Below are 21,761 nucleotides of genomic sequence, written 5' to 3'. Positions count from 1 at the left end.
CATACGAATCTAAATAGGTAGAGGAGCAAAGGGATCTAGGGGTATAGATTCATGAATCATTAAAAGTAGCAGCACAGGTTAACAAAGCCATAAAAATTACAAACAAAACACTGAGGTTTATTTCCAGAGGAATAGAATTAAAAAGTAGAAAAGTTATGTTAAACTTATATAGAACCTTGGTGAGACTAACTTAAAACACTGTGTGCACAGTTCTGGTCTCCATATTACAAAAAGGATATAGAGATTTACAGGAATTATACCAGAACTGAATGGTTATAACTGATGTACAAGAATGATACCAGAACTGAGAGGTTATAACTGATTTACAAAAATGATACCAGAACTGAGAGGTTATAACTATCAGGGAAGATTGAACAGGCTGGGGCTCTTTTATCGAGAAAAGGGAAGGCTGAGGGGTGACCTAATAGAGATCTTTAAAATTATGGAGAGGTTCGTTAGGGTAGACGTAGATAAGATGTTTCCACTTGTGGGAAATCCAAAACTAGGGGTCATAAATATAAGATAGTTACTAATAAATGCAATAAGGAATTCAGGAAAACCTTCTTTACCGAGAGAGTGGTTAGAATGTGGAACTTAGGGCCCAATTTTAGCCATGACTTGCATCAATTTTTTTGGAGAAAGTTGTTTTTCCTGACGTAAGTTAAAAAATGCCATTTCCCCCCCAAAATTTGCTCCAGAGTAAGTCAGTTAGGTACGATTTTTTTTAGTTCAGTTTTTTTTTCAAAAGGGGTCATTCCCAGCCACTTACGCCAGTTTTGGCCATTTTTGCCACTTTGGCCAGCTAAAACTTACTCCAAATCCACTTAGGTCAGAGTATGTGGCCAGCTCTGAAAAACCTTGCGGGCAGTTAAGAAATCGGCACAGGTTAGTACATTTAAAACACCAAGACTTACAAAGCACTAAACAAACCACAAAAAGTAATAAGCAATTAATCAATAACAAATAAAAAATAGAAGTCCTAACTTTATGCCAGAATCAAGTTTTTTTTAAAAAAAAGTCCCCCCACTCCCGTCCCACCAAAATACTTTTTTCCCCCCTTCCCCCAAAACATTTTTTCTCCCCCACCTCAAAAAAACCTCTCCTCCTTCCCCCCCCCCCCAATCAAAACTCTCAAGCACAATCATCAATGAATAAAAAATAAAACTGAAGTCCTACCTCGGCCCGGGAACTCAGCGGGCCGGCTGGCTGATGCTGGAGGCCACTCGGCCGGGGACAGGGTGCGGCGAGATCGGGGCGTCCCTTCGGCTGGGGATAGGGGCTGCGAGCATCGAGTCCTGCTCACAGCTCACAGGTCACGCTGGGAGGGCAGGAGCATGCGCGCAGTCTTCACTGCGCATGCGTGCAGGTGCCGTCACTGTTTTTGGCGCTGGCCTGTTGCTCCGCCGCCCCACTTCACAATGCACGTCACACTGGGACTCTGGGGACTCGGAAGAGTGGCCAGGATGGGGCGACTTTTTTCCAGCGCCATTTCCAATGCGCAGTGCACCGAAAAAAGGGGTGGGCAAAATTGAGCCCTAAATATGGACTTAAGGGAGAAGTGAATAGAAGGATATGGTGATGGGATTAGATGAAGAGCAAAAGGAGGAGGCTCGTTTGAAGCACAGACCAGTTGGGCTGAATGACCTGTTTCTGTACTGTAAATTCTATGTAAATCAGCAGCCTTATATCCAGGGTGGAAGTCTCTTACATTTTTTATCTTCTCATCTCCATCTAGCCTACATTGGAGTCCAAATTTAAGTAATTGTTTCCTCCACTTGTCTTGCTTCCTCTCCTGAGGCACTAAAATGCTGGAGTAGATTTCTACAGGTGTCAGGCTTCCTCTGGGACCACACCTAGATGGCTAATCTTTTGAACAGCTCAGACAGTGAGTGCCAGCAGGTAATTCAATCACAGGAACATCAGCATATGTTTGATTACCTTTAGTGAACAGGAACATTTATATGGAACTTTCTGTCAGGAAGTTAAATGGCCAGAGCACAATCTATGATAGGGTAGAAGAAGGTGTTGCATTTCTATCGTATCTTTCCAGTCAAAAGGATGTTCCAAAGTACTCACAGCCAACAAATTACTTTTGAAGTGTAGTCTCTGTTGTTTTGTTAACAAATAATTAATACTCAGCAAGGTCCCACAAACAGTAATGAGATAAGTGACTAGCTAATCTGTTTTGGTGGTGTTGGTTACGGGATAAATATTAGGCAGGACAACTCAGCCTGTTCTTTCTCAAATATTACTAAACGATCTCTTCCATCCACCTGAACAGCCAGATCGGCCGCAGTTTAGCACCTCATCTGAATGGCACTTTCAACAATGCAGCGCTCCTTCAGTACTGCACTGATGTGTCAGCCTAGATTATGTACTCAAATCGCTGGAGCTATGCTTAAACCCACAAATTTCTGACTGAGGTGAAAACCACTGAGCCAAGCTGACACGCCGATATGGAGGAAGCAACTTGATGAGCCAAGTGGCTTTTCCTTGATCTATTACAAAAGTAAAATACTGTGGATGTTGGAATCTGAAATAAAAACAGAGAATGCTAGAAATCTCAGCGGATCAGGCAGCATCTGACGAAGGGTCTTCACCCGAAATGTTAACTCTCTTTTTCTCTCCACAGATGCTGCCTGACCCGCTGAAATTTCAAGCATTCTCTGTTTTTATTTCCTTTTTCTATGTTTTCTTATGTTTTAATCAAATCGGAGTACTATCCTCAACTGATATCCAGCAGTGATCACTGGATAGCGCTCAGGAATGGGAATATTTAAACAATTTCCACTAACCAAATTTAGAAATCCAGGCTGGGGCAGCATATCTTCCTCTATGTAACATCGTACAAACTATTTTAATTACGTAATATTTGTTACTAATGTTAAAAAAGAAATGGTGAGTTAAGTTTAATGCAATTTGAATACGTTAATAAATGTAAAGGCTTTTTAAAGTAATATATGGTAAAATGATAAAACATTACAGTAAATTGGTACTCTGGTTATTTTTTTCTTACAGCGGAAGGATTTATAAATTCATCAACTATAAATGAAATCCATACTTTTGGTGAAGAGGAAAACTTTTGCTTTAAAGTCAGACTGAATGCATATCCACTTGTAAGATGCCAGTGGTATTTTTCCCAAAATGTTTTCTCATGTTATCTTACGAATGCATCTGGCAACAGGTAAAGCTTTTTGAATTTACTGGATAGTTTACGAAAATGTAATATTCTTTGCAAAAGAGTACATTTCAAGAGGAGTTTATTACAATATTCATACTGTCTGTCGTGTTCTGCCCTAGGGCAGGTCCTAACTCAAGTCTCACAGATGAGACTCTTGTGTGAGGGAAGAGTAGCTGAGATAGTTTCCTGTTGTCTTTCTCATGGTTTTAATTTTCAGGATAGTTTCTTCTAGGTGGGCTGCAAACAAGGCCAAAGAGCCTCACCTAATCTTTTCGATGGGGGTTGCCCATATTCACCATAAGCAAGTACTTGTGCTCAACATCAACCCAGTATTTAGAGACCATGGGGTGAAATTCATTATCGCCCCTTTTGGAGACAGTAACAATTGGAAGGCATGAAACTTAGTGGCAGGCGCTAAAGTCTCGCCCCTCTCAAAAAAGTTGGGTTATCGCCCCCAGAAGGAATTGGAGCGTTAAATCAAGCTCTCCACTTCCTTCTTGGAGCGCTAACGGAGCAGACGCCTCAGCAGCACTGCACACTGGGCTGTGCAATGTGCTGTGTCCAAGGGGCTCTTCCCTCCCTTAAAGGGAAGGGCCAAGTTGCAGGCTCTGCAAAGTAAAGAGGGACCTACCTGGACCACCATTTGAGCGAGGGTGCCGTGCGATCAACCTGGCACTCAAGCAGAATGCTGAGCTGAGCGATCGTGGCCAGAACCCTTTGAAGAAACTGGATCAGCAGCGCGAACAACAAGGTAAGTTTTTTTTTAATTTCCATCGGCCACCTCACCTTTAATTTTCACTCCTGTTTTAAAAATTTATTATTGATGGTTTTTATGCTTCTTTAATATTGTTTTGAAGGTGTTTAGTGCTTTGCAAGGTCCTCTCCGCTTCCCTTCCCCCCCACCCCCCAATCTCTGGCTACCACTAAGCCAAATACTCTTATTCATGCTGTAGCAAAGTTATATTATCTAAAAGATAAAAATTGGCATATTACAAATCAGGAAAGCTAAAATGGAGTGCAGTTAATCCTATGCATATACATGATCCAACCTTAGAATTCCAAGGTACCAATTCACTTCCAATTTCCTTCAAATACACTGAATTTCTGATGTAACCATTGGACTGGGATACAATCTGATCTAACTAAAGCATGTATCTCCATGTACCCAGTTTTTTAAGTCCATTGCCAGAGGTCACTTAGGCATAGCAGTACATTAAATGAGTTGCAATACTGAGTATCAACTGAGTATCTGAATCTGAGTTTAGATATAAGTGTTGTCATCTATACCTAGAATTTTTAAGCAACCTATTTATGGGGTTGTCAAAATTTGACTGAAATTCCCTGTTAATTTTGTATCCTTTTAAAAAAGCTTTCCTTTAATGTGTTTTGAATATACTCTAAAAATACTTTGATAACTTGCAATAGTGCAGAAAATTAAAGTGTCTACATCTATAAAAAAAAAATTTAGGCATTGTAAAATGCATTTCTCTGTATTGTATATATCCATGTTAGTTGCTACTTCTGTTTATTTACTGCTGCACCATTGCCCACTGGAGTAAGATGTGCTGTTGACTTTATTCCAGAAAGGAAGTGTAAGTTGAAGCAACTGAAATGTATTTATTTGAGAAAATATTCTTTATGGCATTTTTAAAATATGTTGACCAAGGTGCTTAAAAGGAGAACATTTTCAATTTCTTGTGGTGACTTGTTAGGCGAGGTTATTAGAGTTACGAAATTAAGGCGGGTAGTGGGAGTTAAGATACCGATCAACCATGATCTAAATGAATGAGGGAAACAAGCGCGAGGGGCTGAATAGCCTACTACTGGGCCCAAATTTGGCCAGGAGTTGCTCTGTTTTTGTTGGAGCAACTTGATTTTTCTGGAGTATCTTAAAAATCCCCATTCTGCACATTTAATTTGCGCCAGTGTAAGTTAGTTAGGATTTTTTTTAGTTTAGTTTTTTTTTCAAAAGGGGCATTACCAGCCACCTAGCTTGTTTTGGCCATTTAAGCCAGTTTGCACAGCTAATAATTCCTCCAAACTAACTTAGGCCAGCGTATGTGGTCACGTGGCCCGCACAGAAAACCCTTGCGGAGAGTTAAGATATCAGCGCAGGTTGCCAGAGATGGGGGGGAAGGGAAGTGATAGGACCTTGCAAAGCACTAAACACCTCCACAACAACATTAAAGAAGCATAAAAACCATCAATAATAAATTTTTAAACAGTAAATAAAAAATAAAATGTCCTACCTCGGCCCTGGGAAGTCAGCGGGAGAAGGCACCGTCCTACCTTCGGCCAGGGCTAGGGGTGGTGGGTAGGAAGCCCGGGTGGGAGAGCAGTGAACTGGCCACACACCCAAGATGCAGCAGGCTGGGCTCGCAGAAAGTGGCTGGCAGAAGGGACCTTAAAGCGGGGCTGGGAACACACAGGCTGCAGGAGGGAACTTAAAGGGGGGGCTGGGCTCGGCAGAACACATAGATTGCAGGAATGAACCAGGTTGCAACAGGCTGGGGGGCCGGGGGGGAGGGGGGGGCAGGATGGGTGATGAGGAGGGAGAGAGAAATCACATGACTGAAGGGGGGAGGGGGAGAGAACAAATATGCATAGATGACCTGGAAGAGGGGACAGGGTGTAGTGTAACAAAATTTGCAGGTGACACAAAGATTAGTGGGAAAGCGGGTTGTGTAGAGGACACAGAGAGGCTGCACAGAGATTTAGATAGGTTAAGCGAATGGGCTAAGGTTTCGCAGATGGAATACAATGTCGGAAAATGTGAGGTCATCCACCTTGGGAAAAAAAACAGTAAAAGGGAATATTATTTGAATGGGGAGAAATTACAACATGCTGCAGTGCAGAGGGACCTGGGGGTCCTTGTGCATGAATCCCAAAAAGTTAGTTTGCAGGTGCAGCAGGTAATCAGGAAGGCAAATGGAATGTTGGCCTTCATTGCGAGAGGGATGGAGTACAAAAGCAGGGAGGTCCTGCTGCAACTGTACAGGGTATTGGTGAGGCCGCACCTGGAGTACTGCATGCAGTTTTGGTCACCTTACTTAAGGAAGGATATACTAGCTTTGGAGAGGGTACAGAGACGATTCACTAGGCTGATTCCGGAGATGAGAGGGTTACCTTATGATGATAGATTGAGTAGACTGGGTCTTTACTCGTTGGAGTTCAGAAGGATGAGGGGTGATCTTATAGAAACATTTAAAATAATGAAAGGGATAGACAAGATAGAGGCAGAGAGGTTGTTTCCACTGGTCGGGGAGACTAGAACTAGGGGGCACAGCCTCAAAATACCAATTTAAAACCGAAGGAATTTCTTCTCCCAGAGGGTTGTGAATCTGTGGAACTCTCTGCCCAGGAAACAGTTGAGGCTAGCTCATTGAATTAATTCAAATCACAGATAGATAGATTTTTAACCAATAAGGGAATTAAGGGTTACGGGGAGCGGGCGGGTAAGTGGAGCTGAGTCCACGGTCAGATCAGCCATGATCTTGTTGAATGGCGGAGCAGGCTTGAGGGGCTAGATGGCCTACTCCTGTTCCTAATTCTTATGTTTTTATGTTCTTATGTTCTTAAAAGACCTTTGGCTGTGGTCTATATACATACCTTGGGTGGAGAGGGAGAAGTGCTGTGCTGTCATTTTTCACCTTCTTTGACCTTTGAAAGTTTAAGTTTTACTTTAAGTATGGGTGCTGCAACAACAGGCACCAAAAATCAATGAGAAGGCTTGCCCTTTAAAAAAGGCCGATTACCAATGTTAGTCCCCCATTGTGCATGCGCGAACACTCCAATGCGCATGTGCAACACTGCTGGCACTGTTACAGACACTGGCCCCTAGCCCCGCCCCCTGCTGGCTCTCTTTCAGCAGCAAGGCCCTAGCTCCGCCCCCCACTGCTTTTGCCACGCCACGTCAAGCCCTCAGACGGTCCACGGAGCGGGGAGAATACGGAGCTACATTTTCGGCGCCGTTTTCAGAGCAGAAAGTCGGCGCACCTCAGGCAAGTGCGCCGAAAAAAACGGAGGGCCAAATTTGGGCCCATTGTTCCTATGTTCCAATGACATTACTTGCCTTCCCTTGATGAGCAAAAAACTTCACCATTTCTTTTTTGTAAGATAAAAATCTGAAAAATCTCTGCCAATGTCTTTGGCACAATTACACACTTAACTGCCAAAAATAGGAAACACCACATAAATATCCTACTTAAATTTAAATATATATGCAGTTCATATTTACACTTGCAGGAGATAACAAATATCTATTTTGGTACAGATAAGCAGAGTACTAACTGCATGAGTGTATCCACTGAATTTATGATGCTGAGATGTCCAGTTAAATAACCTCCAGATAAGTTTTTTAACTTTCCGTTGTGGGTCCAGGAGGAGCACGAGTGCTCTGCCAAGCCCCGCAAAAAAGTTTATGTCTCCCATGCCTTAGACCCTCAACCCCATTCCTTCTGGCCCCTGTTCCAACCCTGGAACCTCCTTTCCTCACACTGAGGCAGGCAGCTGTTGGCGGACTGATATTCCGGAGGCCAGCAGCCTCCAGGCGGGAAGTGGACCAGTTACATGAGGCCCGGCGGTTAAAATTGCCATGGCCTCATACTACTGTGAGCAGGTGAGAAACTAACTGAAACCAGCGGTGGAAACCAGCTGGCTGTTAAAATCCGCCCAAGGTGTCAAAGGTTAGCTTTTGATATTGTTAACCATCGCCTAGTTGCATGCATATAATTAGCACAACAAAGACAGTGATTATTTTTAAGGTGAACCTTTAATAAACTGGTATTGCATGCAGAGCATCAGATGCACTGCACCAAAGTGTCCCAGAACACAGGTTGATGTCAGCAGTTCAGAATACCCAATTGCACCATCAGGGAAAGATGTAGAGTGGCGGTCAGGTGCTTTATGAGAGGCAGTGAGGCACCTCAGGCCATTGTCATTAGCATCTAGTTACCTCCCAAATGCACGACCTCTACCACCGAGAAGGACAAGGCAGCAGGCGCATGAGAGCACCACCACCTCCAAGATACACGCCATCCTGACTTGGAAATATATTGCCGGTCCTTCATCATCGCTGGGTCAAAATCCTGGAACTCCCTCCTAACAACACTGTGGGAGTACCTTCACCACAAGGACTGCAGCGGTTCAAGATGGTGGCTCACCACCACCTTTTCGAGGGCAATTAGGGATGGGCAATAAATGCTGGCCTCTCTCGCAACGCCCACATCCCAGAAACGAATAAATAACAAAAAAGAATGTCATTGACAGAGACCTGGTGGTAGATTAGTTGTTTGCCTGGTATAGGGAGTCTTACGACAAAAGAAGAGGAGAAAATATGAAATAATGAGTAAAGCACAGGACTGTACATAAGAACATAAGAACATAAGAATTAGGAACAGGAGTAGGCCATCTAGTCCCTCGAGCCTGCTCCGCCATTCAATAAGCTCATGGCTGATCTGGCCGTGGACTCAGCTCCACTTACCCGCCCGCTTCCCATAACCCTTAATTCCCTTATTGGTTAAAAATCTATCTATCTGTGATTTGAATACATTCAATGAGCTAGCCTCAACTGCTTCCTTGGGCAGAGAATTTCAGATTCAGAACCCTCTGGGAGAAGAAATTCCTTTTCAACTCGGTTTTAAATTGTCTCCCCCGTATTTTGAGGCTGTGCCCCCTAGTTCTAGTCTCCCCGACCAGTGGAAACAACCTCTCTGCCTCTATCTTGTCTATCCCTTTCATTATTTTAAATGTTTCTATAAGATCACCCCTCATCCTTCTGAACTCCAACGAGTAAAGACCCAGTCTACTCAATCTATCATCATAAGGTAACCCTCTCATCTCCGGAATCAGCCTAGTGAATCGTCTCTGTACCCTCTCCAAAGCTAGTATATCCTTCCTTAAGTAAGGTGACCAAAACTGCACGCAGTTCTCCAGGTGCGGCCTCACCAATACCCTGTACAGTTGCAGCAGGACCTCCCTGCTTTTGTACTCCATCCCTCTCGCAATGAAGGCCAACATTCCATTTGCCTTCCTGATTACCTGCTGCACCTGCAAACTAACTTTTTGGGATTCATGCACAAGGACCCCCAGGTCCCTCTGCACCGCAGCATGTTGTAATTTCTCCCCATTCAAATAATATTCCCTTTTACTGTTTTTTTTCCCAAGATGGATGACCTCACACTTTCCGACATTGTATTCCATCTGCCAAACCTTAGCCCATTCGCTTAACCTATCTAAATCTCTGTGCAGTCTCTCTGTGTCCTCTACACAACCCGCTTTCCCACTAATCTTTGTGTCATCTGCAAATTTTGTTACACTACACTCTGTCCCCTCTTCCAGGTCATCTATGTATATTGTAAACAGTTGTGGTCCCAGCACCGATCCCTGTGGCACACAACTAACCACCGATTTCCAACCCGAAAAGGACCCATTTATCCCGACTCTCTGTTTTCTGTTAGCCAGCCAATTCTCTATGCATGCTAATACATTTTCTCTGACTCCGGGTACCTTTATCTTCTGCAGTAACCTTTTGTGTGGCACCTTATCGAACGCCTTTTGGAAATCTAAATACACCACATCCATCGGTACTCCTCTATCCACCCTGCTCGTTATATCCTCAAAGAATTCCAGTAAATTAGTTAAACATGATTACCCCTTCATGAATCCATGTTGCGTCTGCTTGATTCCACGATTCCTATCTAGATGGCCCGCTATTTCTTCCTCAATGATAGCTTCAAGCATTTTCCCCACTATAGATGTTAAACTAACCGGCCTATAGTTACCTGCCTTTTGTCTGCCCCCTTTTTTAAACAGAGGCGTTACATTAGCTGCTTTCCAATCCGCTGGTACCTCAACAGATTCCAGAGAATTTTGGTAGATTATAACGAATGCATCTGCTATAACTTCCGCCATCTCTTTTAATAACCTGGGATGCATTTCATCAGGACCAGGGGACTTGTCTACCTTGAGTCCCATTAGCCTGTCCAGCACTACCTCCCTAGTGATAGTGATTGTCTCAAGGTCCTCCCTTCCCACATTCCCGCGACCAGCAATTTTTGGCATGGTTTTTGTGTCTTCCACTGTGAAGACCGAAGCAAAATAATTGTTTAAGGTCTCAGCCATTTCCACATTTCCCATTATTAAATCCCCCTTCTCATCTTCTAAGGGACCAACATTTACTTTCGTCACTCTCTTCCGTTTTATATATCGGTAAAAGCTGTTTTTATGTTTTGCGCAAGTTTACTTTCATAATCTATCTTTCATTTCTTTATTGCTTTCTTAGTCACTCTTTGCTGTCGTTTAAAATTTTCCCAATCTTCTAGTTTCCCACTAACCTTGGCCACCTTATACGCATTGGTTTTTAATTTGATACTCTCCTTTATTTCCTTGGTTATCCACGGCTGGTTATCCCTTCTCTTACCGCCCTTCTTTTTCACTGGAATATATTTTTGTTGAGCATTATGAAAGAGCTCCTTAAAAATCCTCCAATGTTCCTCAAATGTGCCACCGTTTAGTCTGTGTTTCCAGTCTACTTTAGCTAACTCTGCCCTCATCCCACTGTAGTCCCCTTTGTTTAAGCATAGTACGCTTGTTTGAGACACTACTTCCTCACCCTCAATCTGTATTACAAATTCAACCATACTGTGATCACTCATTGCGAGAGGATCTTTTACTAGGAGATCGTTTATTATTCCTGTCTCATTACACAGGACCAGATCTAAGATCGCTTGCTCCCTTGTAGGTTCTGTAACATACTGTTCTAAGAAACAATCCCGTATGCATTCTATGAATTTCTCCTCAAGGCTACCCCGTGCGATTTGATTTGACCAATCGATATGTAGGTTAAAATCCCCCATGATTACTGCCGTTCCTTTTTCACATGCCTCTATTATTCCCTTGATTATTGTCCGCCCCACCGTGAAGTTATTATTTGGGGGCCTATAAACTACGCCCACCAGTGACTTTTTCTCCTTACTATCTCTAATCTCCACCCACAATGATTCAACATTTTGCTTATTCGAGCCAATATCATCTCTCACAATTGCCCTGATATCATCCTTTATTAACAGAGCTACCCCACCTCCTTTCCCTTCTTGTCTATCCTTCCAAATTGTCAGACACCCCTGTATGTTTAATTCCCAGTCTTGGCCACCCTGCAACCTCAGAGTTTATTTTAAGACCAACATGAATGATGCAGAAGAAAGCAGAAATTCTAAAATGTTCCTTGTAAGATCAAAGAATCTCTCATACTAATTTCAGTTTAAGAATTGTATTTAGTAATTAATAATTGATAATTTGCTTTAAATGTTTTGTTTGAAGATTGTTTTCTGCTAAGGATATGTTGCTTGTATATTACATAATATTGTCATTCTCATTCTTTCTACTGGTTCCCAGTTTTTCTGCATCATTTTGCGAGCATGGACATAAACCAGGAATCTATGAATTCTTTGCAGAAAATGAGGCAGCAGAATTTCAGACATTTGTTACTTTATATATAAAGAGTAAGTCAAGTTATAGTTAAATTTGTTATTAAAGTGCCAGGTGTACATTTAGTTTGAATTTCTTATCTATTTAATCGTAGCCAGAGAATCAACTGCAACGGTTTCTCTTCCCACCCCCGCATCGTTACCTCTGATGTCCCCCAAGGATCTATCCTTGGCCCCCTCCTATTTCTCAGCTACATGTTGCCCCTTGGTGACATCATCCGGAAACACAGCATCAGTTTCCACATGTATGCTGATGACACCCAGCTGTACCTCACTACCACTTCTCTCGACCCCTCCACGGTCTCTAAATTGTCAGACTGCTTGTCATACAACCAGTTCTGGATGAGCAGAAATTTTCTCCAATTGAATATTGGGAAGACCGAAGCCATTGTTTTCGGTCTCCATCACAAACTCTGTTTCCTAGACACTGACTCCATCCCTCTCCTCAGCTCCTGTCTGAGGTTGAACCAGACTGCTTGCAACCTTGATGTCATTTTTGACCCTGAAATGAGCTTTCAACCACATATCCGCATCATATCTAAGACCGCCTATTTCCACCCCCCCGTAACATCGCCCGTCTCCATCCTTGCCTCAGCTCATCCGCTGCTGAAACCCTCATGTTTCCTTTAGACTTGACTATTCCAATGCACTCCTAGCTGGCCTCCCATATTCCACTCTATGTAAACTAGAGGTGATCCAAAACTCAGCTGCCCGTGTCGTAACTCGCACCAAATCCCGCTCACCCATCACCCTTGTGCTCGCTGACCTACATTGGCTTCCGGTTAAGCAACGGCTCGATTTCAAAATTCTCATCCTTATTTTCAAATCCCTACATGGCCTCACCCCTCCACTAAAAATGTAATCTCCTCCAGCTCCACAACCCCCTGAGATGTCTGCGCTCCTCTAATTCTGCCCTCCTGAGCATCCTTAATTATAATTGCTCAACCATTGGTGGCTGTGCCTTCTATTGCTTAGGCCCCAACTTCTTGTCTCAACCTCTCTGCCACTCGACCTCTCTTTCATCGTTAAGATGCTCCTTAAAACATACCTCGTCACCTGCGCTAATTTCTATTTATGCAGTTCGGTGTCAAATTTTTATTGTATAATACTGTGAAGTGCCTTGGGACGTTTCACTACTTTAAGGCAATATGTAAATGCAAGTTGTGGTTGTTACTTTGAGAAGAAGGATGGTGCAGTTGGTTACCTAATATTCATAAAAATAAATTATGGAATTAGAATGCTAAAAGCCTGAAATAAAATTAACTCTAGAACATAGAATTTTCCTCTTGACCCTATTAAACTCTCTCAGTTTTTTTGGTGTAGAATGTGCACTCAATGCTTATGTCTAAGAAATTGCCAGGCCTTTGGCCATTGACAACGGTGAGGCATTATTGTGTTGATCTTTTTGTGAGTCTGTTTTCTTCTGAACATGCTGATCTTTGTTGAGCTATTGCCCTCTGGTACCTTGGTCAGATGGCCATTCTTCAAGTGTGAGTGAACTGGTTATTCTGTCATGGAGGACATTGCAGACAAGCTCAATCCTGTCCTTATTCAATTTCCATACATGTGCACTCTCCAGCTGGAGTCACTGGATAACAATCAGGAGTAGGAACACTTGCTGATTTCCCCTGCAGTTGCGTTGGGGCTAATTATGATGCTGCAAGTGCTGCACTGACTGAGATGAGCTAACTCAGCAGAGTGAGGATTATCTATGGTTTAGTACACTACTGTGCCATTATCCACCAGACTATGATACTCATCTTGTTAACCTTCAAAACATATTGTGAAGAAAATAATGATCAATGACTGTAGTTTCTTACTTTCTTTTGAAAATGTTAACATTTTTAAGTGCATCCATTGTAGTATCTGTCAAACATCAGTGCAGCAATTGTAACTTTAAAGATTCAGACAGAAAGACCTAGAAATTCAATCACTCTGCGCTCATTTTACATGTGTAAAATTGGCCCCGAAGAATCCAATATGGCAGGTGGCGTGCATGCACTCAGTCTGCGCCGGAAGTGTGCCGCCCTCCATACTGGACAGGGCTCCTCTGTAGGTATCCAGGGCGAGCGCCGGAATCATTTAAAAAGCCTTGTTATCATATTTAAATAAGGGCCCTGCACTTGTTGCAGGAGCCTTTTGTGAAATTGGTCAGCCCCAATGCCTTACTCGCCATGCGATTAATTCTGCATCCCTGCATCATTATAATGAGCTGGCAGCAACAACTTAACGTGGTTCCTGTGACCACGTGAACAGATGCATGCCCATTTTCGAGCACAATTGAATTTCTAGGCTAATGACAACTTATATTCAATAGGCCATTTTTATGTTATTCACTTCTAAACAACCTGTACATACATTGCAATTAGGAAACTATCATATCTGTATTCAACTAGTAGAAATATGCAGACTAGCAATTATATCTGTGACATTGATTTTTTTGTTACTGTAGTAGTTCAGATGAACCTGATAACCTCTACATATGGTCACAAATGGGACATTCCACTAAATTTGTAAACTGCACTTTCTACAGCAAAACCGTCTCTAGAGCTTTCGCCGACAAAAAATCATATTTCATGCATGGCTGAAAGCCATCCTTTAGCCAGAGTGACTTGGACAAAATGCAATGAAAAACTGTAAGTAAAGAAACAAGCAACAAGATTACACTATTAAAGTAATAGAGTGAAAGTTGTCCCGTTGACTAGGAACAAAAGAAGTTCCGGACCCATTTACTCTGTGTAAACCGGCCACAGCTTTTAAAGGGCTTTGCATCTGACTTACCCAACACAAACACAACCACAGATTTTGGGAGCACAAATGTGTTTTTGTGTGTCAATGTGTGTAAATCAGATATCTACCCCATTAATGAAACAATCCAATTGTTGTAATATTTTGCAATTTGGGTATTGTCATAACCATCAAAGTGAAATGTATACAAGGCATGGGACACTCACAGTGGATAATGGTCTGGTCCTCAACTTTTAATTTTGGAATAAATTAACGGACAACATTTTAATTAAGGGTCAGTGGTTGGGCTCCTACATCAATATAAACAGGACTTTTGTTTGTCCAACAAGTAAGTTTGGGGCAACCAGTGCATACCACTTCAGCACTCACAATTTAGAATCAGTCTCTCTCAAATATGAGCCGGCAAAGCAAAATTCCTACGGTCAGTTGGAGCAGAGAGGAGTACCAAGTGTATGACATAAACCTGTCAACACTTGTATTGCCTATGTGCATCATTGCACTCAAGACCAAAAACTGACCATAGATAGTACCAATAAACAGGGGCACTAAATAAACAACCAAAAGCCAAAATTTGTGTGTGTGTGTATGTAGTTCTGTGCCCAGAGGGAATTTCATTTTATCTGATTACAATTGCTTATCAGCAAGGCCACTGTTTTTTCTGTTTTCATGAAAAAATGGATAAAATTGCAGAATATGATCTTTAAAACAGTGGTAAAAATCATATAATCCATGTAATAAAAATGTAATTTGAATATTCAGTCACTGTAAACGAGTGTTCTTTATTAGAACATCTGTAACTTTGTATGTTAAGCATATTGATTGCTATTTTCATGAAAAAAATTACAACTCTAAACCACCTGTAAAAGACTCAATAGAATTTTCAATAGAATTTTAACAGATGTTTAAAAAAAAACTCTACAAATCTTTTCATTTTCTGGAATCCAGAGGCTTCAGAACAAATTTAAGGTTATTTTGAAGTCACGGGGATAGAAATTGGCCTCTGCCCGAAACGGGCCGCATCCTCTGTTTTTTGAAGTTTTTTTCGCCGCATGGGCCGTTGATATTTGACACGTTGTTGTTTTTTTATGGCTCGGGGTGGAAGTCGTGGTGGTTGAGGGGCGGTTGTGGTTCCGCCGCCCCGATCAGTCATCAGCGCCGTGCTGACGCATCACAACTTCTCTCTCCTTCAGTTAAAGGGGAGAGCTGCTGCGAACTCTGCAGCCATTTCAGTGACAAACACTGGACCATCAGGGAGGGTTTCAGCCGGGCTAGCGGCCTGGCACCTAAGAGGGGGTGCCAGGCTGCCTGTTGGTGGCCCGACTGAACCCGGGGGAAAAATTGTCGGGCCGACCTGGCAGTTGGCCGACAATTACAAATATAATGGCGTCACTGGCAGCGCCACCTCCCCTTTAAAGACGGCCGCGCCGCCGACCAATAAGAAGTGCACCGACAGAAAAAGCTGTCGGGGGCACCGACTGGTGGCGGCACCACTCCCGTGGGGCAATTATGCAAAAGGGATATTTTCCAAGAGCCATTTTCGGGAAGGCCACTGCGGAGAGTCGCCGGCCAATCTATTCCGCCCCATGGCTGCTGCTTTCAGGCGGCCAGAGGCCTTATCGGGAGGGGTAATTTCGGCCCCAAGGATTTCCCACTGTTGTCAATTGAGCCATTTGATGATGCACTCCAGAATGATTCTGCCCATTAATGATGTCATGAAGCAGTTTAGCAGGGAGAGAGACCTGACTTGAGAATCTCCATGCAGGTAAGATATTTGACATTTTTAAAATAAACATTCATCAAAAATGTCCTGAGTTTCATATTCTCTTCTACAAAACAGGAGAGTACGTTGAACAAAAAGTACTTTCCCTAGATTTTTCTAACCCTTCAAGGAATGGAGTATTTGTGTATTGAGCCACACTACTCCTTTGAACTCCAATCTGGTTTGTGTCTGATGACAAGGACTGTGAATAAGGATGAGAAAAGATCATCTGGTCCACGAAGCCTGCCCCATTCAGAAGGTGCATCCTTGTGTACTATTGATCTCATCTCCCCCTTTTGGACCCACTTCCCCACCCCCCACCACACCCCCACTCAATCAATCACACAATCTTCTATAAGAAGCAAAAACTCTGAGTAAAAAATTCTAGCCAATTTAGCATCAAACTCTGGGAAATTCTTCTCTGACCTCTTAAGCATGCTCCAGAAGTCTACAGTAATTCCTGAGTATCTTTTTGGCAATCCATTCCAGAGGGTGAAGACTCTCTGTGAAACAAATACTGCCGAGCATCTAACCTAACTCTTTGCTTATGTATTATATAGAAACATAGAAAATAGGTGCAGGAGTAGGCCATCCGGCCCTTCAAGCCTGCACCACCATTCCAATAAGATCATGGCTGATCATTCCTTCAGTACCCATTTCCTGCTTTCTCTCCATACCCCTTGATCCCTTTAGCCGCAAGGGCCATATCTAACTCCCTCTTGAATATATCCAATGAACTTTAACAACTCTCTGAGTGAAGAAGTTCCTCCTCATCTCAGTCCTAAATGGCTACCCCTTATCCTAAGACTATGTCCCCTGATTCTGGACTTCCCCAACATCGGGAACATTCTTCCTGCATCTAACCTGTCCAGTCCTGTCAGAATTTTATATGTTTCAAGAGATCCCCTCTCATCCTTCTAAACGCCAGTGAATATAGGCCCAGTCGATCCAGTCTTTCAACATATGTCTTTCCTGCCATCCCAGGAATCAGTCTGGTGAACCTCCGCTGCACTCCCTCAATAGCAAGAACATCCTTCCTCAGATTAGGAGACCAAAACTGAACACAATATTCCAGGTGGGGCCTCACCAAGGCACTGTACAACTGCAGTAAGAATTCCCTGCTCCTATACTCAAATCTCCTTACTATGAAGGCCAACGTACCATTTGCCTTCTTCACCGCTTACTGCACCTGCAAGCCAACCTTCAATGACTGATGAATCATGACACCCAGGTCTCGCTGCACCTCCCCTTTTCCTAATCTGCCGCCATTCAGATAATATTCTGCCTTCGTGTTTTTGCCCCCAAAGTGGATAACCTCACATTTATCCACATTATACTGCATCTGCCATGTATTTACCCACTCGCCTAACCTGTCCAAATCACCCTGCAGCCTCTTAGCATCCTCCTCATAGCTCACACCGCCATCCAGTTTAGTGTCATCTGCAAACTTGGAGATATTACACTCAATTCTATCATCCAAATCATTAATATATACTGTAAAGAGCTGGGGTCCCAGCACTGAGCCCTGCGGCACTCCACTAGTCACTGCCTGCCATTCTGAAAAGGATCCGTTAATCCCGACTCTCTGCTTCCTGTCTGCCAACCAGTTCTCTATCCACGTCAGTACATTACCCCCAATACCATGTGCTTTCATTTTGCACACCAATCTCTTGTGTGGGACCTTGTCAAAAGCCTTTTGAAAGTCCAAATACACCACGTCCACTGGTTCTCCCCTGTCTACTCTACTAGTCAAATCCTCAAAAAATTCCAGAAGATTTTTCAAGCATGATTTCCCCTTCATAAATCCATGCTGACTTAGACCTATCCTATCACTGCTTTCCAAATGTGCTGCTATTTCATCCTTAATGATTGATTCCAACATTTCCCCCACTCCTGATGTCAGGCTAACCGGTCTATAATTATCCGTTTTGTCTCTCCCTCCTTTTTTAAAAAGTGGTGTTACATTAGCAACCCTCCAGTCCATAGGAACTGATCCAGAGTCGATAGACTGTTGGAAAATTATCACCAATGCATCCACTATTTCTAGGGCCACTTCCTTAAGTACTCTGGGATGTAGACTATAAGGCCCTGGGGATTTATCGGCCTTTAATCCCGTCAATTTCCCTAACACAATTTCCCGCCTAATAAGGATATCCTTCAGTTCCTCCTTCTCACTAGACCTTTGGACCCCTAGTACATCGGGAAGGTTATTTATGTCTTCCTTTGTGAAGACAGAACCAAAGTACTGGTTCAATTGGTCTACCATTTCTTTGTTCCCCATTATAAATTCACCCGAATCTGACTGCAAGGGACCAACATTTGTCTTCACTAATCTTTTTTTCTTCACATATCTATAGAAGCTTTTGCAGTCATTTTTTATGTTTCTGGCAAGCTTCCTCTCGTACTCTATTTTCCCCTTCTTAAGTAAACCCTTTGTCCTCCTCTGCTGTATTCTAAATTTCTCCCAGTCCTCCAGCTTGCTACTTTTTCTGGCTAATTTGTATGCCTCTTCCTTGGATTTAACACTATCCTTAATTTCCCTTGTTAGCCACGGCTGAGCCACCTTCCATGTTTTATTTTTACTCCAGACAGGGATGTACAATTGCTGAAGTTCATCCATGTGATCTTTAAAGGTTTGCCATTGCCTATCCACCGTCAACCCTTTAAGTATCATTTGCCAGTCTAATCTAGCCAATTCGCGCCTCATACCATCAAAGTTACCTTTCCTTAAGTTCAGGACCCTAGTTTCTGAATTAACTTTGTCATTCTCCATCTTAATAAAGAATTCTACCATATTATGGTCACTCTTCCCCAAGGGGCCTCGCACAACAAGATTGCTAATTAGTCCCTTCTTATTACATATCACCCAGTCTAGGCTGGCCAGCTCTCTGGTTGGTTCCTCGACATATTGGTCGAGAAAACCATCCCTAATACACTCCAGGAAATCCTCTTCCACCGCATTGCTACCAGTTAGGTTAGCCCAATCAATATGTAGATTAAAGTCGCCCATGATTACTGCTGTACCTTTATTGCACACGTCCCTCATTTCTTTTTTGATGCTGTCCCCAACCTCACTACTACTATTTGGTGGCCTGTGCGCAACTCCCACTAGCATTTTCTGCCCTTTGGTATTCCGTAGCTCCACCCATACCGATTCCACATCATCCAAGCTAATGTCCTTCCTTACAATTGCATTAATTTCCTCTTTAACCAGCAATGCCACCCCGCTTCCTTTTCCTTTCTGTCTATCCTTCCTAAATGCTGAATACCCCTGGATGTTGAGTTCCCAGCCTTGGTCACCCTGGAGCCATGTCTCCGTGATGCCAATTACATCATACCCGTTAACTGCTATCTGCGCAGTTAATTCGTCCACCTTATTCTGAATACTCCTCGCATTGAGGCACAGAGCCTTCAGGCTTGTCTTTTCAACACACTTTGACCCTTTAGAATTCTGCTGTAAAGTGGCTCTTTTTGTTTTTTGCCTTGGGTTTCTCTGCCCTCCACTTTTACCATTCTCTTTTCTATCTTTTGTTTCTGTCTCCATTTTATTCCCCTCTGTCTCCCTTTATAGGTTCCCATCCCCCTGCCATATTAGTTTAACTCCTCCCAAACAGCACTAGCAAACACTCCCCCTTGGACATTGGTTCTGGTCCTGCCCAGGTACAGACCATCTGGTTTGTACTGGTCCCACCTCCCCCAGAACCGGTTCCAATGTCCCAGGAATTTGAATCCCTCCTTTCTGCACCACTGCTCAAGCCACGTATTCATCTGAGCTACCCTGCGATTTCTACTCTGACTAGCACGTGGCACTGGTAGTAATCCTGAGATTACTACTTTTGAGGTCCTACTTTTTAATTTAACTGCTGGCTCCCTAAATTCGTCTTGTAGGACCTCATCCCGTTTTTTACCTATATCGTTGGTACCTACATGCAACAGGACAACTGGCTGTTCACCCTCCCTTTTCAGAATGCCCTGCACCCGCTCTGAGACATCCTTGATCCTTGCACCAGAGAGGCAACATACCATCCTGGAGTCTCGGTTGCAGCCGCAGAAACGTCTATCTATTCCCCTTACAATCGAATCCCCTACCACTATTGCTCTCCCACTCTTTTTTCTGCCCTCCTGTGCAGCAGAGCCAGCCACGGTGCCATGAACCTGGCTGCTGCTGCTCTCCCCTGATGAGTACCCAAAGCGGTGTATCTGTTTTGCAGGGGGATGACCGCAGGGGACCCCTGCACTACCTTGCTTGCACTGCTCTTCCTGTTGGTCTTCCATTCACTATCTGGCTGTGTACCCTTTACCTGCGGTAAGACCAACTCACTAAATGTGCTATTCACATCATTCTCAGCATCGTGCATGCTCCAGAGTGAATCCACCCGCAGCTCCAGTTCCGCAATGCACTTCGTCAGAAGCTGGAGGCGGATACACTTCCCGCCCATGTAGTCATTTCCCACATGGTACAGGAGGAGCATAACACGTGTCCGAGCTCTCCTGCCATGACTTAACCCCTAGATTAACTTAATTTGGCAACAACAATGCTAAAGGTTACTTACTGAAATAGAAAAGAAAAAGAAAAACTACTTACCAATCAACAGCCAATCACTTACCCCCTTGGCTGTGACGTCACCTTTCGATTTATTTCTACTTTTTTGCCTTCTCTCCCCGCTGCAGCTGCACAAGCACGCCTTTTATAGGCCTCTCCATGCATCCCGGACTCGCACTGCTCGAACTGCCGCTCCTCCTCCGGCGTTGGGCCTTTTATAAGCCTCAGCACGCACCCCGGACTCGCGCTGCTCGAATCATATGATCATATTCTCTAGTTCTTTCAACCCTATTAATCTTAAATAGCCTATCCAACTAGATAGAATCTATTTTCTTCATTATTTTAAAATTATCTCTCCTGGGTCTGCATTTCTCTGTTAAAAATAATGTCAACCCCTGGTGCCTATCTTGATAGCTAAGAGCCCTAAGACTGGCTTTCTTTTTGTTTGCCCTTTTCTGTACCATATCCAGGGCCACGATATCCCCTGCCAAATATGTGGACCGAACTGGGCATAATACTCCAAAAGAGGGCAAGAAAAGTCTTGTACATTTAAATACAGTGATGGATTTTGCTCTCAGTGACGAATGAATGGCGTCCAACAATAATTAAAAGCTGAAGGTTGTAAAAGTTAATTTTCAGTGCCAGAGAGGTTGTTTGGCAGTAATTTTTGTTGTTGTTATTCGTTCCTGGGATGTGGGCGTCGCTGGCAAGGCCAGTATTTATTGCCCATCCCTAATTTCTCAGAAGGTGGTACTGAACCTCCTTTTGAATCGCTGCAGTCAGCATGGTGAAGATACTCCCGTAGAGCAGCTAGGGAGGCAGTTCCAGGATTTTGACAATGAAGGAATGGCAATATATTTCCAAGTCAGGATGGTGTGTGACTTGAAGGGGAACTTGGAGATGATGGTGTTCCCATGCGCCTGCTGCCCTTATCCTTCTAGGTGGTAAAGGTCGCGGGTTTGAAAGGTGCTGTCAAAGAAGCCTTGGTGAGTTGCTACAGTGCATCTTGTAGATGGTACACACTGCAGCCACAATGCGCCAGTG

The 21,761-nt window shown here is 43.4% G+C and overlaps 1 protein-coding gene across 1 annotated transcript in view; it reads left to right on the top strand.

The window, feature by feature from the left end:
* flt3 (fms related receptor tyrosine kinase 3) overlaps positions 1 to 21,761 on the top strand; it is a 96,138-nt gene that overhangs the window by 37,419 nt on the left and 36,958 nt on the right. Inside the window, exons 10-12 of the mRNA XM_070891319.1 lie at positions 3,019 to 3,184; positions 11,576 to 11,682; positions 14,201 to 14,303. Of these exons, the coding sequence (XP_070747420.1) occupies positions 3,019 to 3,184; positions 11,576 to 11,682; positions 14,201 to 14,303 (376 nt within the window). The remainder of the gene's footprint in view (positions 1 to 3,018; positions 3,185 to 11,575; positions 11,683 to 14,200; positions 14,304 to 21,761) is intronic.

This window comes from Pristiophorus japonicus, chromosome 10 (assembly GCF_044704955.1).
Source record: "Pristiophorus japonicus isolate sPriJap1 chromosome 10, sPriJap1.hap1, whole genome shotgun sequence".
NCBI classification, from domain to species: domain Eukaryota; kingdom Metazoa; phylum Chordata; class Chondrichthyes; family Pristiophoridae; genus Pristiophorus; species Pristiophorus japonicus.
This window is presented reverse-complemented; position numbering and strand designations above follow the sequence as displayed.